This window comes from Coenobita brevimanus, chromosome 38 (genome assembly GCF_032717465.1).
Source record: "Coenobita brevimanus isolate Jiangsu-jjx chromosome 38, ASM3271746v2, whole genome shotgun sequence".
NCBI classification, from domain to species: Eukaryota; Metazoa; Arthropoda; class Malacostraca; order Decapoda; family Coenobitidae; genus Coenobita; species Coenobita brevimanus.
The window spans coordinates 62,741-80,661 of record NC_136991.1 but is presented as its reverse complement, the minus strand read 5'-3'; the positions used below and the strand labels follow the sequence as shown (position 1 = coordinate 80,661).

Here is a 17,921-nt window from a genome sequence, read left to right as displayed (position 1 = left end):
GTGCAACAATTATCATGGCATAAAGCAGCTGGGGTTGATGAGGTGTAAGCAGAGATGCTTAAGTATAGTTGAAAGAGTGGAATGAAGTGCTTGTTGGAGATATGTAAGAAGACATGAATGAGTGAAACTGTGCCAGCAGCGTGGAAAAAGGTTGTGATTGTACCCCTGTACAAAAATAAAGGTGAGTGAATTGAGTGCAACAATTATCATGGCATAATTTTATTCTTTGAGGATTTGTCGAATGTAGGGAGTGAGAGCAGTGCGAGTATAAGTGGTTGGGGAATGGCTGGGAGAAGAAGAGATGAGAGGAGGGAGAAAGAGATCAGTAGGGTGGAAGTAGTGGAAGCAGTGAAGAAGATCAAGATCAGAAAGGCCCCAGGAATTGATGGAGTGTGTGGTGAAATGCTGAGGTATGGGGGTGAGATTGTAGTGGAGTGGATATGGAAGTTATGTACTGTAGATTGGCTTGGGAAGAGGGAAGGGTTCCGGAGGACTGGAAATCAGATATAATTGTTCCTTTATACAAAGGAAAAGGGGAGAGAGAAGTATGTGGTAACCATAGGGGTATTTGCCTTTTTAGTGTGACTGGAAAAGTATATAGTGGAATACTCATTGATAGGGTTAGGTATATAACAGAGGAGCTAGTTGGAGAAGAACAAGGGGGATTTAGGAAGGGAAAAGTGTGTGTAGATCAGATATTTGTTCTAAGATGTTTAGTGGAGAAGTATCTAGAGAAGGGAAAGAGATATGTGGAAGGTATTAAGAATATATGGAGTGGAGGGGAAATTGTTGAGTGCTGTGAAGAGTATGTACAAAGGAACTAGGGCTACGGTGCGGGTGGATGGTGAGCTGAGTGAGTTCTTTGATCTCAGTATGGGACTGAAACAGGGTTGTGTGATGTCTCCATGGCTGTTTAATATATACATGGATGGGGTTGCAAGGGAGGTGCAAGGTAGGGCAGTGGATGTGGGGGTGGCTCTAATGAATGAGGGTGAGATTTGGAAGATTCCGGTGTTGCTGTTTGCTGATGATACAGTATTGTTGAGTGAAGATGAATGGGAGTTGCAAGGTTTGGTGAATGAATTTGGGAGAGTGTGTGGGAAGTTAATGTAAACAAGAGTAAAGTTATGATGTTTGAGAGGAATGAAGTCACAGAATGCACGGTGAGGTTGGATGGCGAGGATGTGGAGAATGTGAGTGCATTCAAGTACTTGGGTAGTGTGATGAGTAAGGATGGAAATTTTGGGGATGAAGTGCTTGAAAAGGTACAGCAGGGAAGGAAGGTTGTTGGTTCACTGAAAGCAGTGATGAGAAATAGGGAGGTGAGTATGGAAGTTAAGAAGTCATTGCATGATAGTATTGTGATCCCTACCCTGACATATGGAAGCGAGGCATGGACCTTGCAAGAGGGGAACAAGTCAAGAGTGAGAGCAGTGGACATGAGTTACTTGAGAGGAGCATGTGGAATGGCATGGAAGGACAGGTTGACAAATGAAGTAGTGAAGGAACGTTGTGGGGTGGATGTGGATGTGGTTGAGAAGATTAGGAGAAATACGCTGAGGTGGTTTGGACATGTGGAGAGAATGGAGAATGAAAGTCTGACTAAAAGGGTGTATGTAGGTGAGGTGGAGGGTGGGAGAGGGAGGGGAAGACCGAGGATGAGGTGGAGGAATGGAGTTGAGAGGTATATGAGGGATGAGGGAGTGAGTTGGGGGGAGGGTAGTCAAATGGTGGATGACAGAGTGGCTTGGAGGTATTTTGTATGCAGCCACCCTTTGCGGGATTAGGGCGTCGGGCTATAGATAGATAGATAGATAATTTTGTTGAGTGTGATAGGGAAGGTATGTGGAAGAATTATTGTAGAGGATGCAAGAGATTTCAGAAGTCCTAGTGTATGATGAACAGAGTGGCTTTAGAAGTGGCAGAGGATGTTTGGATCAAACATTTGTGTGAAGACAGATAGTGGAGAAGGCTTTTGAGAAGGACCATAAAGTGTTTATGGCATTCATGGATCTGGAAAAAGCATGCAACAAAGTAGACAGAGAAGGATTGTGGAGGGTTTTGCGGATGTATGGTGTAGATGGTAAGCTGCTAGGGGCTGTCAAGAGTTTTTATGTTGGTAGTGCATATCACTCATCTTAAATGTCAGGACCAAGTTGCCTAGCCCCGGGCTCCTATGCTCCTCATGGTGCAGCATAGGATTTGTTGATGGATGGATGGTGAAGCATGTGTAAGGGTAAATAGGCATCTTAGTGAATGGTTCATGAACTGTGTGAGCGTGTGACGAGGTTGTGTGATGTCGCCATGGTTGTTCAATATATGTATGGATGGAGTGATAATTCATCCATCCATCATCCAATCCTATGTTGGCCCATGAGGAGTGTAGGAGTTCGGGGCTAGGCAAGTTTGTCCTGACATTTAAGATCAGAGTGACCAGCCTCACTCATCCCTGAGTGACATTACATGAGCAATAAACCCCAACCACCTCATAGATATAAACCTTCACCAGCTTAGTCCAATTGGAGTGCCACAATTACCCACTAAACCACCAGGTGCCATAATTTGGTTATATTGTTACCATACCACCCAGCATAGTAAATGGTTTCTTGGTGTACAGGAAACCATTTGGCTTGCCACTCAGTGTAGAGTCACCCATGGGCAGAAGGAAGAGGAAAGAATAAAGGACAGAATGACAGAAGAGGGAGTGTAAAGTCACCCATATTCAGAAGGATGAGGAAAGAATGAAGTAAAGATAGACGGAAGAGGAAGGACGGAAAGGAGGGAGGAGTGGAAAGGGCAGACACCCGAGAACAGCAGTACATCGAGTGAGTTGATGGTAAAGAGAGGGATGGCTTTGGTAATGAGTGGTGATGGATGAAATATCTCAAATATGTTGTATGCTGATGATGCAGTACTACTTGCAAATATCGTACAAGAACTTGGTAGACTAGTGCTGAGTTTTGTTAATGTCTGTGAGTGTCGTGCCTTGAAAGTAATTGTAAAAGAGAGTAAAGTGATGGTAATGGAGAGAGGTGCATCCCAGTGTGATGTTACAGTGAATGGAGAAAGACTGGAATTGGTGAGAGAGTTCAAAAACCTGGGTACAGTGATAGAAAAGAGGGGAAAATGTGCAAAGGAAGTGGCAAGTTGAGTGACATAAGGAGGAAAGTAGCTGGTGCTGTGAAGGCCTTGATAAGAAACAGAAGATTGAGTGTTGCAGCTGCATGAGACATACATGAAGGAGTGTTAAAGCCTGCTATAACATATGGATGTGAGACTATGGTGTGGCATGACAATGAAAAGTCAAGAGTTAGAGCAATGGAGATGGGACTGCTGAAGAATGTATATGGAATACAGAGAGTGGATAGGATATGAAAGAATGTGATTCGTGAACGATGTGGAGTGAGGAAGTCTGTGGACACCCGAATCGAAGAGTGTGTACAGAGATGTAATGGTCGTGTGGAGAGAATGGATAACAATAGAGTGGTGAAAATGGTATATCTGAACGAATTTGAAGGAGGATGGGGGCAAGGTAGGCCAAGGAGGAGGTGGAGGGATATGGTGGATGAGTGTGTGAGGAAGAGAAGTTTGGAAGTCGGTGAGGCTAGGTGACTGACAAGAGATCGAGCTGGCTGGATGAATGTTGTGAGAAGTGCATGATCAGGAATTTGGCACCCCTTTTTAACGTGACAACGTCCGGATTGACTCTATCAGATACGTTTGTGTGAAGCTGCAGAATGTGGTGAATGTTTTTGGCTTATCAGATAAGAGCCAGGATTCCAAGGGCTTGAATGATGGGTCAATGGAAGCTTGTCCCATTGGAGTGGGTAAACTTAGGCTGTCTGGACAGGCTACTCCTCACCCTCCCCTAGGGTGGGAAAAAAGGTCCAAATGATGATGATGATGATGATGATGATGATGATGGTGATGATGAATATATCCCATTTGGAAGTGACAGTGCATTGCAAATGGCATTGTTCCCCAAGAAATGACTGGAGGGTACTTGTTACTTTCAAAGAGAGTAGATATCAGTTCACATAGGAACCCATTCAGTGTGTGATATTCCCCCCCCCCCCCATCTCCAGACATTTTTATTCAGCATTTGGCAGACCTTGTATTGAACAGGTTAACATCATCATTTAATCCTGTGTTGCCCCATGAGGAGTGTAGAAGCCCAGGGCTAGACAAGTTGGTCCTGACATTTAAGATGAGAGTGACCAGCCTCACTCATCCCTGAGTGGCATTACATGAGCAGTAAACCCCAACTACCCCTTGGATGGAAACCTGCACAGGCTCAATCCAATGGAAATGCCATAATTGCCCACCAAACCACCAGGCACCATAATTCGGTCATATGGTCACCACCTAGCATAGTAAATGGTTTCCTGGTGTACAGGAAACCATTTGGCTTGTCACCCAGTGTATAGTCACCCATTGGCAGAAGGAAGAGGAAAGAATGAAGGGTACATTTATTTCCTCCATTTTGAAGTCTCTGCTGCACAGAAGAAGATCATTTGGAGGTAGAATAAAATTAAAATGCTCCCTCCAACATATAAAATTGAAGAGTACAGTTAGAGACCACCTTGTATATTGACAGAGAACTGTAGTGATGATCCTTGATGCAGCTAGGGTATACAGTTCATTAAGTCTGCATTCCATAGCTAGGTGCCATGTGAAATAGGAGGATGCAATTTTTGAACATTTCTGTATGTTGATAGTACTGTAGGTTTTGTAATGATTATCCTTATTGCAGTTGGAATGTACAGTTCATTGAGAGTGAGTTCCGAGGCCAGTTACCGCAGCCTTACTCGCAGGAGCCCAACGGTACTGCCATCATCCCACAACACATGAATGATGCAAACCTGGAGGAGACTACTAGATATGTGAGTCTTTATAACTATCCTTATCTACTCATTGAGTTATATTCTTGTTTGCCTGGAATTTATGTAGCACCATTCCTGAGTGTTTTATTATATTTATTCTCAATCAATAATGCAGTGTCTTACTGTTTATATAGGCTCAAACATGCTAGCATGAGTCAGCTTTGGTCACCTAATGGTGGGTATCCATGCTGCTTGATCTCTGGCAGTTTCCCAGTTCATTATGCCTGAGGTCACACTTTATGACCTCATTCCAGCTCTTTCTCGATCTGCTTCTTGCAACCGTATCCCCAACATTCACATTTCTCTTCTTCAAGTTGTCATCTTTCCTCCTCTAAACATTCCCAAACCATCTCAATGTACCCCTCCTCATCACTAAGTCTCATCCTACCTCTCAACTCTTCAATTGCTGTCCTGGTTACTCCCAGGCCTTGAATTCAAGGATGCACTACACATGCATCTAGTCATTATTATTTTTGTATTGTTGAGCCAATGAATATTCTTTTCTCTTTCTGTCCAGATTTTATTGCCATACAGCATTACAACTGTAACATGCTGCATACAAAGATCCCTTAGCAAACAAAGAGAGTCCTTTCAGTTTTAGGCGAGGCAACAGCTCCCTGATCTTCCTCCAGCCACTCCTTACCCTAGCCACAGTGCTATCTGTGATCCCACCTCCAGCACATAACTTGTCTCCTAAATATCAAAACTTCACACAATCAAGAGACTTTCCAGCAAGATCAGTCCATTCATGCTTTACAGTCTCAACATGCTCTCCCCGATGCACCACACAGGACGTTGTCAGCGTCGGAGCTCCATGCAGATTGTGGGAAAATAATGCAAAATCAGCGGCAAAAAGGATGCATGCTTGCCGTGAATATGTAAATTGAATGTGTGAGTGATGGTCCTATCTCGTTTGAGTGAAAATCAGCCAGAGGTGTCGGTCACATAAAACAGAGACGTTTTTAAATTTTGTGCGAATGCGCCATGGCGGAGAGAAGCAGAACATTGTATACATCCAGTGATTGTGAGTTTGTGGGATTCTCCAGAGAAGACCAAAGCAACAGAAGTATCAGACTGAATCAAACAAGAATAACAAGCTTGGGGAAAATGGCTGAGGAGAATGCCCAGGAATTAAAACAAGTATGGGCAATAATTACAGTAGTGAATTACAAGAACGAACCATGGAACAGGAGAGGGAGACAAAGGAGTTGAGAAGTAAGTTAGAGAATGTCTGCTCATGCAATGCCGACCAGGAGAGAAAGGTGTCTGAATTAAAAGTGGGTAATGAATCAGCTGCAAGTGAAATAAAACAGCTTATATGGGCAAAATAAGAGGCTGGAGGAGGAAAGAGACAAGATGAAGTGTAAACTTGATGAGCATGAATCTAAAACTAAGATGCATGAGGAACCTATCAAGGAAATCCAAGAACACCACAAGGGATGGAAGAAAACTCAACAGGAAGATAAAATAAGTCTTAAGGATATTTTAGAACAACAGGGAAAGGAAACCCAGGAAAAGGTGGAGAAGGAAGTGGTGAAGGTACTAAAAAGTAAAGAATCACTTGTCAGAGATGCATCAGACAAGACAAAAAGGCATTATTATCTCAGGTTTGAAATAAAAACCGATGTCAGTGAGGTCAGAAAGAGAAAGGGAAGAATTGAGAAGGGCGAAGGAAGTAGTGTCAATAGTCATGAAAGGAAATGACAAAGCCCAAGAGGAGATCGAAGAAGTGTTTAGACTGGGAAAATATGTGGAGGAGGAGGAAAGACAACTAAAAGTAAAAATAAATTTCAGACTCAGGTCACAGTAAATGAAACATCAAGACTTGGAAATTAGCAGGTAAGGAAGGATTTTAAAGTATTTGGATAAGGAGAGATACAAATGAGGAAGAGATAGCTAAAATAAAGGAACTTGTTAAGAAAGCAAAGGAAAAAAAGTCCAGAGAACGGAAGAAGAGAAGACAGAGATCTATTGGAGAGTTATGGACCAGAAATTGAGGAAGTGGTACTGAAGGAGAGAGGGAGAGAGAAGGACAGAATAAAAAACATTGCAAAGAGATTGAGAGTGGTGTATGGTAATGTAGATGATCTAATCTCAGCAAGGGTACAAATAGACGATTTCTTGAGGATAAATGAACCAGACATTATGTGCTTTGTAGAGGACAAGCTAAGAGAGGATATTGAAATCCAAATGGGAGATGGGAAATACAAAATATGGAGAAGAGATAGAAAAAAAAAAAATGGGAGGATGAGTGATGAGAACAGTGAAAAACAGCCTAAATGTGATTAGTGTGGAACTGGGAGAAGGTAAGGCTGAAGTGATAAATGTGGTAATTGAAACCAGAGGGAAAGGCAAGAGAGACATTGCAGTAGCATATGTCCCCCCCAAGACAAGGGCATGGAATGAGGAGGTATATCAGGAGATGTTGTCGGACATGGTTAGATACCTACAGAAAGCGATTGAGAAAAAGTAACAACATAATCCTGATGGGTGACTTCAATTGCAAAGAGGTAAATGGGGAGGAGTGGGACTCTGGAAATAGCGAAGATTCATGGGGCAGTGTAGTATTAAATATAGTAATGGATAATGTACCAATGGATGAAAGAAGAGACAAGATTTAAGGGGGATGACATGCCAGCAACACTAGATTTAATTCTAACCAAAGAACCTAATGGAGTTGAATCTCTGAAATACCTGTGTTCTATAGGAAAAAGTGATCATGTGGTGATAGAGTTCCAAATGATAGAAGGAAATGGGAAGACAAGAGATGAGCTGTACAGGCATGGGAAAGTAAACTTTACATGACTGAGAAAATTTTTTGAAGAAGCGGATTGGTGAAAATTCTGGGAAACGAGAGATACAGAAGTGGGATATCTTTCTGGACTTCTATAATACCGATGTGGAAAAGTATATGCCAGAAATTAGTGGGAAAGAGAACTGGAGAAATGACTGGTTCAGCAAAAGGTGAATGATAACAAAAAAAGAAAGCGATAAGGCATGGAACAAATGGAGAAAGAGTGGTAATGATAGAACAAAGGAAGAATATAAAAGAACTAGAAATGAATGAATAAGAATACATAGAGAAGAAAAAAGAAACTTTGAAAAAGATTTAGTCGACAAATGTAAGGAAGAACATAAATTGTTTTACAGGTTTGTTCATCGCAGATTGAAACAAAAGGAAGGAATCAATAAGCTGAAAGTAGAAGGAAATGTCTATAAAGACATGGTTATGCAAGCTGAAATAATGAACAAATGCTTCCAATCAGTGTTCACTAGAGAAAGTGATTTTGTGGAGGAGGAGGGAGGGACTGGAAGTGTAGTGTTAAAAGATGTAAAGCTGAAGTGCAAGAAGTATACAAATTACTGGAAACAAAAGATATAAGAGAGGTCCCAGGACCAGATGGGATCTCTGATTGGATACTAAAGGAATGCAGAGAACTGGTGGATAAGATTCACAGTTTAATTGTGCGTTGTTTGGAAGAAGGGAAGGTGCCTTGGGAATGGAAGAGGGCCAGTGTGGTATCATTATATAAGGGAGGGAACAAGGAAGAACCCCTGAATTATAGACCAGTTTCCCTGACCAGCTTGGTCATAAAACTGTGCAAGAGAATCCCGAAAGACGGGTGGATAAAATATCTGGAGGAGATGGACAGTTTGGCAGAAAGTCAGTTTGGATTCAGAAGTGGAAGGTCATGTGTTTCCAATTTGTTGAGCTACTACTTAAGGGCAGTAAAAGTGCTACAGGAGAGAGGTAGTTGGGTGGATTGTGTGTATTTAGATTTGGAGAAAGCCTTTGACAAGGTACCCTACAAGCAATTAATGTGGAAATTGCAACACATGGGAGGACTGAAGGGGAACCTCTTAAAGTGGATGAGAGACTTCTTAAGAGACAGACAGATGAGAACAGTGATAAAAGGCAGGATGTCTGGAAGGAGGGGAGTAACAAGTGGAGTCCAACAGGGCTCGGTGTTAGCGCTTGTGATGTTTCTGATGTACGTAAACGATATGGTAGATGGAATGAACAGTTACGGAAGTCTGTTTTTGCTGATAATGCAAAGATCTTGAGGAGAGTAGAAGTTGAAGAAGGCTGTAAAATGCTTCAGGAGGACCTGGATAGGATTCACGATTGGAGCTGGATGTGGGAATTGAGATTCATCTATCTATCTATCTATCTATTGCCAGATGCCATAATCCCGTATGGGGTGGCCATTTGACTCTGAGTTATTTGTTTTACAGGGAGGGGCACTAACCCTCCACAAATCTACTTGACACGTAGGGAGCACGTATGGTTTGGTTGTATGGTTACCACCCAGCGTTGTAAATGGTTTCTTGGATTACAGGAAACCATTTGGCTTGTCACTCAATGTAAAGCCACCTGTAACAGAAAGAAAAGCATTGAGTAGTGACAGGAAAGATGGGAGAAATAGGAAGAGAGTAGGGCAGGCACAGAAAAAGAATGATGAAGGCTAAGGAAGAAGTAGGGAGCATTACATCAAGTGAGTGGATGATGGTCGCCAATAGATAGATTAAAGATGTGAAGATAATCGTCTGGCCCACCTAGCAATGTGCTATTTAGCTTCCTAAACCTATGCTATGATATCGCTATGAGTCACGGAAAAATTGATAAAGTTATGATGTATTTACCAAATGGGCGAAAACATATGAGATTAACCGACCGCTTGACTGCTTGGAATCGTAGCGTAGAGTCGTGTAAACATACCAGTGACCTTCATTCCCTCCCCGTAATTGTTCAGTTTTCTTTTTAGCTCACACTATCTTGACATCACTGACATTGGTACCGTAAAGGGTTGTTCAGTGCTGGAGGTTATTAAGGGGTTAATGGGATATATTACTGTTTGCATCAATACTCTCTCTTTCACGTTAAACACAAAAACGAACAAAAGAATGAGCGCTAAATGTACGTTTAACTTTCATCAGAAAGATCTTAGCAATTCATATTCCCCCAGTTTATTTTTAAGTATTTTTCTGACTTTAAGTTAGGTTAGGTTTCGTTAAATTATTAGGAACTGTACAGTTAAACTCGGTTAGATTAGGTTTATTTAAACAGGACAGTCCCTTCCACCATTATGCTGAGGAATAACAATACTAGAGCTGTCACAGCCGTACAGCTAAAAACAACGGGGAAACTGATTTAACAAGCAACATTTATTTATTGGTAATGCATTACAGTATCAGTGGTTAATGGGCTATGCAATTACTGGTAAATGTCATTTTCAGGAAGGCGTCAAGAATGAACGAATTTCAAGAATTAGCAAGGGGGCTTGGAACGTAACCTTCGCTAATTTGGTGGGGGTGGTTACTGTACTGTATGATACTGTGCAGTATTGTAATCAATACAGTACTATACCTGAATCTCAAAAAATATAGAAACTAGTGAACATACATTGTAATGAAACATTAGGCCTACAAGTCACAGATAACACTTCCTGGACTGCCGAGATGATTCCGGACATCTGCCGAACAATCAGTGATTTTTGTAAATGGGACTATTTCTCAAAACTGCCAAAATGTCGGATCTACCGAATAATCAGCTGCCGAATAATAGGACTTTTACTGTATACTAAGAAGACAAATGCCCCTATGATTACCACACACTTCTTTTTCCTCTTTTCCTTTGTACAAGGGAATAATTATACCTGACTTCCAATCCTCCGGGACTCTACCTTCCTCCCAGGCCAATCTGCACATCTTCCACATCCATTCTGCTACTATCTCTCCCCCATACTTCAATATTTCACCACACACTCCATCAATTCCTGGGGCTTTCCCCAATTTAACTTCATTGCTTCCACAACTTCTATCCTACTGATTTCTTCCTGTCTTCTCACCTTCCTCCTTCTCCTAGCCATTCCCCAGCTACTTATACTCGCATTACTTCCATCCTCCATGTTCAACAATTCCTTAAAGTGTTCTGTCCGTCTGCTCACTTTTTCTCCCTTCTCCACTAGTAATCTACCATTTTTATCTTTCACTCCCCTGCTAACCTCACTTCCACCCTGTCTTACTCTCGTCACCTCTTTCCAGAACATTTTCTTACAGTCCCTCCACTTTACACTCAAATTCCTTCCAAATTCCTCATCCACTCTCTTCTTACTCTCTCTTACTAATCTTTTCACCTCTCTCTTTCTTTCTACATATAACTCTGTCTTCCGCCTCTCAACTTCTTCCACGCCCCTATTTCTCATCCATTCATTGTATGCTTTCTTCTTTTGTGCCACAGCCTGTCTCACCTCTTCAGTCCACCATGCTGTTCCTTGCACCCCCCTCCATCTTCTCTTCCTCCCACACACCACATCACATGCTGCACTTATTTCTTTTGTAAATATCCTGCACACACCTTCCACGTCCCCCATCTGCTCCAATTCATATTTTCTCAATCGTTCCTCCACTTCTCTCTTATACTCTGCCTTTTTCTCATCCTCTTGTAACCTTTCCACTCTCCTTGCAACTACTCCTTCCTCTTGTCTTTCCCTTCTTCTATTCCTCCATCTTACTTGCATTCTAATTCTGGCCACCACCAAGTAGTGGTCAGAAAGTCCACTCCCCCAACCTCTATAAGCTCTTGCATCCATTACACATCTTTGCACCCTTTCATTCACACACACATAATCAATCATTGCCTTCCTTTCATTCAGTTCACCACCCACCCTTCTCATTACTCGCCATGTATACCTGTGGATCATTTTATGCCTGAAGAGGGTATTGGCTATCACCAATCCCCTCCCAGTACAAATGTCCACTAACGCACTGCCATTCTCATCTATCTCAGCAGGCACACCTCACTCACCAACTATTCCATCCCTTCACATTCCCTACTTTACCATTCATATCACCAATCAAAAGCACTCTCTCATTCCTTCCAAACTTTTCCATGCACACTTCCACATTTGTCCAGAACTCTTCTCTCACTCTGCTAGCACGATCTTGCGTTGGCGCATACACACACACAATCTCCCACATTTGTATTCCAACTTTCAACTTGACCCACACACTCCTTGACCCAAGTGATCCATACTGTCTTATGCTCTTCTTCCATCTTTTACTCACAACTGTACATACTCCTTCCTTTGCTCTCTCATTCTCACCTACTCCTGCACATATACCTCATCCATACTCCCATTCTCTCACACTTTCTCCTCTCCATTTTGTTTCAGTTAATCCACATACGTCCACTTTCGCACCCTCAAGCACCTGGACAATCTCTCTCTCTTTCACCTCATCATTCGCTCCTCTTACATTCCATGTTGCCATTACCAAGTCCTTTGTAATATGTGTAATTTTTAAGAACTGTACAGTACCTTCGGTACAGTTAAGTGTACTGTACCCTACTGTGTTGCAAGACTTGATTATCAAGGTTTGACACATTTATTTACTGTATTGTGCACTCTTTGAGCATAAAGTAATAATATACTGTACTGTTCAATGTTTTGGTGAAAAAGCCGTGTTTTAGTGAGTGTGGGTGTGATCTGGGGATAGGGGCAAGCATGAGCTCCAATAATTTGGATTTTTTGATAATTCGACACAGGGTTCCCCCCAGTTAATCCAAATTATAGAGGGTTTACTGTACTTAAATTCACTCACATTTTCCATTTCCGCACCATCCAGCCTCACTGTGTATTCTTTGACTTCATTTCTTTCAAAAACCATACTTTATAGATCTGGTTTCTTACATTCACCCCAAAATTCATTCACCAAGTCTAGCAGCTTCCATTCATCATAACAATATAGTATCATTAGTAAACAGCAGTACAAGACTTTTCCAAACCCAGCCTTCTCTTACTTGATGCAGTGCTGCCTACCGATATTTCTTCCTTCACCTTTGTCATTCTTTTTCTGCATGAGTCTCCCCCCCCTTCTGTCTCTCTTTCTCTCTCTCTTTCATTAGTTTGCATACTAGCATACTGACCTTTATTAACAGATTCAGTAGGATAAGAAAAAAAAAATGTTCTTGAGCCTAAAGACATTGTATTTTATGCATTTCACTAGATAAGCAGACCTGTACCTCTGCTTATTGTTAGAAGTTTTTTTTTTTTGGTATCTTTATGTGATTTTCACTCATTACCAAGCTCAAGTCACTCATGCCACCATCACACAACACAGAATATGATGAACCTTTAGGAGTCCCAGGGTTCTTGTTTGGCAAGCCACGGCGCGCAAATGCGAGTATTTTTTCCCTTCGGCGAACAAACTTTACATGCAAGTCGCCTTTTGGCAAGGAGAAAATACATCCACTTCAAAACCCAGTACTGTAAACTGCAAAATAAGTAAATCTCACTTAAATGAACAAAAAATCACGTTGTGGTCAGTTATTAAGTCTTTCCTTGTCGCCATTGTGAATGTTTAAAACCTCATATGATTCTAATCATCACAATGTGTAAATAAATAAATATATTTGTTGCTCGTAAAATATTTCGGCTCGTAGTTAGTTTGGCTACTAAAAATTTATTTGGCTCGTAAATCTGAAACTTTAGGAGCCAAATGGCGCGCAACCATCGACAGTTAGCAAGAGCCCTGAGTCCATTGAATGTGCAAATCTTGTTAACTGCTGACATGCATTCAGTGTGCTGTTGTACTAGTATGTTTTAGCTGATGATGATGGTTTTTCGATCCTTGGCTGTGTGTGTGTGGGTACATGCAGATTCGTGACAAGTGATGATGAAGAAAATGAGGATAAAGTTAATGTCTGTCAGACTGATGCTAAAAATAATGATAGAGATAGCAGTAGTAATGTTGATGGTGATGATGTTGCTCCCTGTTTGTTTAGGTTGACATTCAGTCATGTGAGCTACTGGTGGACTTAGACCATGAGGAAGAGACACCTCGTGAGCCCCGCTATGCTGCTTACACTAACAATTGGACCACCATACACTCATTGCCCTTCATGGATTCTTCCAGGTTAGACAACAGTTTTGTCATATACACATTATGATAATGTACACAGATTGCTTACATACATGGTTTGGTTTCATCCAGTTTGGTTATATATACGGCTTGGTTACTAAGCACACCCATCTTGCAGTGGACTGACTCAGGCATTTGATGACGATGATGATGATATACTGGAATATCCTACTTAGATGCTGAAGAAGGACACTTTCATGTAGTGACAGTGATATATCTGGATGGCACTGTTGCTTAGTTGTACAAGTATCCCTCATCTCCGTCCCTCTCCTTAGAAAGGGGGATGGTGAACTACAGGGGAATTGTGTTCTTCAACCTGCAGTCCATAGGGCTCACATTCAGATGAGTCAGGATCTGTAACACCAACTAAAGTTTCATTGTTGTGTGCCCTGCCTCTGACTCTACTTGCCACCCTTTCAGATCCAACCGACTTCTGCGAGCGTTCTATGTGCCGTTCCTGACTGAGTGCTACTCCACATACCTCAACTACACACTTTTGCAGAGCACTAGATGGAAATCTAATATCAGAAATCCAGGGCACTAGCTCATGCTCTCTCTCTCTCTCTCTCTCTCTCTCTCTCTCCAGTGTTTGTAAATATATTTGTATGCATGTCTGTAAAAGTTTATATTTATAATACTGTGGACCCTCATTATATGTGGGTCTCATTTGCGTGAAACATTTTTTGAGTGGCACTATAAACCTGAGCCCAAAATTGGTTGCGCATTAAAATTGCATTTTGTGTGTGGCAAAATCCCTGTTGTGAAAGCTGCTCCAGCTGCCAACAATAAAACAAAGCTCACATAGTGACATGCACCAACATGGCAACCACACATGTGCATTTACTTCCTACTCCTCCCCACCTCATGCATACACACTGTGCTTCCTCCTTTCCCAGTCTCCTAGCAACCTTGACTTGCTGCCTCGTGCATCTGTATCCCATGCAGTCGCCATAGTGTATGTGTGTCTGAGTGTAACTTGTATGTGCGATGACATTGGCTACCTCTGCACTTTTTGCACTTGGAAGGTCCTAACAAATTCTGAGTTCAGAAAAGAAAAAAAAGATTTGTGCTGAGGCAGCTGTCAGCTAATGAACAAGTGATGGATGCAGTAAATTTTTAAAATGTTAATGAATTGACCATTTGGACTATGAAGAACAAAATCCTTCAAGGTATAGAACTTAGTGGTGGTGAGGATCTGTGGTATGTGTGGAATTATGTACTGCTGAGAACAGAGAGAGTGGTGTATAAGTACAATTGTGCGCAGCGTTGATGCAGACATCCTCATAGTTAGTACAAATATCAGGTTCAAGGCATATGAAATGTACACTAAAGTTGCCAAAGTGATGCAAGTTGAGAACCCACAACTTAACACTGCTTACCTGCTACCTGCCCAGCCCGACTCGTGACCAGCCATACCAATCCCCTTTTCCTAGCATGTCCGCACCACCATACTCGCCAACACTAGCTTCTGATTACATGGATCATGCCTGCCCAACATGCCTGAATTTTTCCACAAATTGTTGAATGAGTATGACAGGAATGAAACAGTAGGCATCCACGACAGACTTTCAAAAGGCATTCGACAAAGTGCCTCACTTCAGACTAATGTCAAAAGCGGATGCACTCGGAATTAATAGGGAGGTTACACTCTGGATAAAAAACTGGCAGATGGATAGGAAATGGTGAATAGTGATCAGTGGAATTTTTTCTGACTGGGCTTTGGTCACATCTGGAGTTCCCCAAGGGTCTGTCCTTAGTCCACTTCTGTTCATCAGTTATATTTAGTCTGTTAAGTGTTATCTCAAAGTTTGCAGATGACATTATACTTGAAGGGATTGAAAAACTCCAGGCAGACTTGTATTGGCTAGGGGAATGATCTGAGACTTGGCAAATGCCATTTACCTTGAAGAAATGTGAAAAGATGATATTGGCCATGCAAGTCCTGGGTCAGAGTTTTCACTTTTGGGGAGAAATTTGGGGATTACAGATTTGGAAGAGGACTTAGGTGTATTGATCAGTAGTGACCTACAGTTTTCCAAACTGTGCATTGAAGAGGCGAGACACCCAGAAATTGCTAGGCTACATCCAGAAGCAGTTTCATTATAGTAATAAAGAGATTGTTTTACACTCTGTATACAGTACTCCTTAATATGGATGATTGTAAAGTATACTTTGCAATTAGAAAAGACATAGAACAACTTTAAAGAGTTCAAACCAGAGCTACAAATCTTATTCCATCCATCAGGAGACTGAGTTATCATAATTGCCTGACAGCTCTGGAACTGTTTTCATTAGAAACTCATAGACAACGAGGTCAGCTGTCTGATGTTTAAAATGCTGAATGGGTTTGACAGTCTTGACCATAGAAAGTTGTATAATCTCAACATGCAGCCATGGTTGGAAGCTGGAATTGAAAAGATTTCACACCAGCATATGTGAACACTTCTTCATGTACAAATTCTGCTTGACCTGAAACAGACTCCCCATGGATGTTGTTAACAGTACTACTGTGGAGCAGTGTAAAAGAAACTTGATAGGATATTACACACATAAGAGTGAGTATGAAGTATCTCCTTGATATGGACCACAAAGTCTTTGAGAAATTGTACTAACTTTTCCCTGTAAATCCATGTAACAACAAGGGGATGAGTGAGTTTTAGGGCATTGAGACCTACCATCATCCCTTGAGGGATTTGAAGCACTTTACATTCCTCCTCTTCTAGCCCCTTAGCCAAGGATGTCCCGCAACCTCCACACTCAAGTTATGCAACGGCATCTCTCACATGAAATGAAAATACCCACTTATTTACAAATTTTTACCTATTCTTTTACCAAATTTTATGCTTAACCTTCTGGCCGCATGAGGCGACTGTGGTCACCCTACTAATTATTCTTCATGATGTGTTAGGCAACTGCAGTCCACAGCTGACAAAAAACTGTTCAGGTAACCCTCCACTGTGTATAATACCATGTTTTGAGGAGAACCACACTAAAAAAGCATACAGAAAAACATGCAAGTGCTCATAATCTTCACATGGTTGCTCAATAAAAACAGACTGATTATCATGTTTTGTTTGTTTTACCCAAGATGAATCCAAATAATGGCTATTGTCATGACTGAGATATACTGTTATGCCGGAGTCCTTCTGGTCTAGTGGGGTTCTTTGAAACAGGGAGGAACACCAAAGCAGGGTTCCACACAACTTAAGAGTACAGGGTAGACACAGAAACTCCAGATGACAGGACAAAAAAATTATTATTGCACAAGCCTCTATATACAACCTTACATCGAATATCGAGAGGTTTATATACTGTACAAGAAATAGTCAGCTGGGGTGAAGGGGAATTGGGAGGGGAGATGTGGAGGGGATGTCCCGCATATAACACTGACACCCATCACAAGGACTTCTCTGGAAAAGGATGGGGCCGGGCTTTGTCTCTACGTCTGTAGGGGGTGTTGGGGTGTAGCAAATTATTTGAGGTAGGACCAAGGGGGAGGCGGACTACTATTCTGGCTCCGGCAAAGTGGAGACCCGATGGGTGGCTCTCTCTCTCTCTCTCTCAGCCTGGGGATAGAGTAGTGTGGTCTGTACCCAGAGTAGGTTTAGCGGTGAAGTTAGAAGGGACCCAAGATAGTCTGGACAACAAGTTTATATTACTAAGCCCAGGATTCCTTTTGTAGGGATAGAAGGGCACTCCTTACATGTGTGAGGCGAAGTGTGTGTGTGTGTGGGGGGGGGGGGGCTGACTTCAGCTTCAGCGTCATGCTGGGGAAGCCTGCTGGACTCCGGGGAGTGTGTGGTCTGGAACTCCTTCTGCATTGCTAAGCTGCCTCTAGCAAGCTCGGTTGTGCTGCATCTAGCAAGCACACTGGAACACTGGAACTCCTTCTGCATTGCCAAGCCCCATCTAGCAGGCTTGGTTGTGCCGCCTCTAGCAGGCATTAAGCTGACGAGTCTCCGGGCTGGAAGGACTTCCAGACACTGGGCGCACTGGCTCTTTGTCTTCTTCTGGTGCGGACACTCTCATTTCAGCTGCCCGGTGGCATTTTCTGGTCACAGTTGGAGCCGGGACTGTGGTATACTTTTCTGTCTGAGCTAGAGTCCCAAGTAATTT

At 42.1% G+C, this 17,921-nt stretch overlaps 1 protein-coding gene across 2 annotated transcripts in view; it reads left to right on the top strand.

The window, feature by feature from the left end:
* Alg9 (alpha-1,2-mannosyltransferase Alg9) overlaps positions 1-16,854 on the top strand; it is a 61,810-nt gene extending 44,956 nt beyond the window's left edge. Inside the window, exons 11-13 of one of the 2 annotated variants that reach the window (XM_080269876.1) lie at positions 4,754-4,883; positions 13,669-13,799; positions 14,226-16,854. In XM_080269876.1, coding sequence (XP_080126002.1) covers positions 4,754-4,883; positions 13,669-13,799; positions 14,226-14,349 — 385 coding nt within the window. In that variant the 3' untranslated portion in view covers positions 14,350-16,854. The remainder of the gene's footprint in view (positions 1-4,753; positions 4,884-13,668; positions 13,800-14,225) is intronic. The other variant, XM_080269878.1, reaches the window with a different exon arrangement.
* Positions 16,855-17,921: the final 1,067 nt, after the last annotated feature.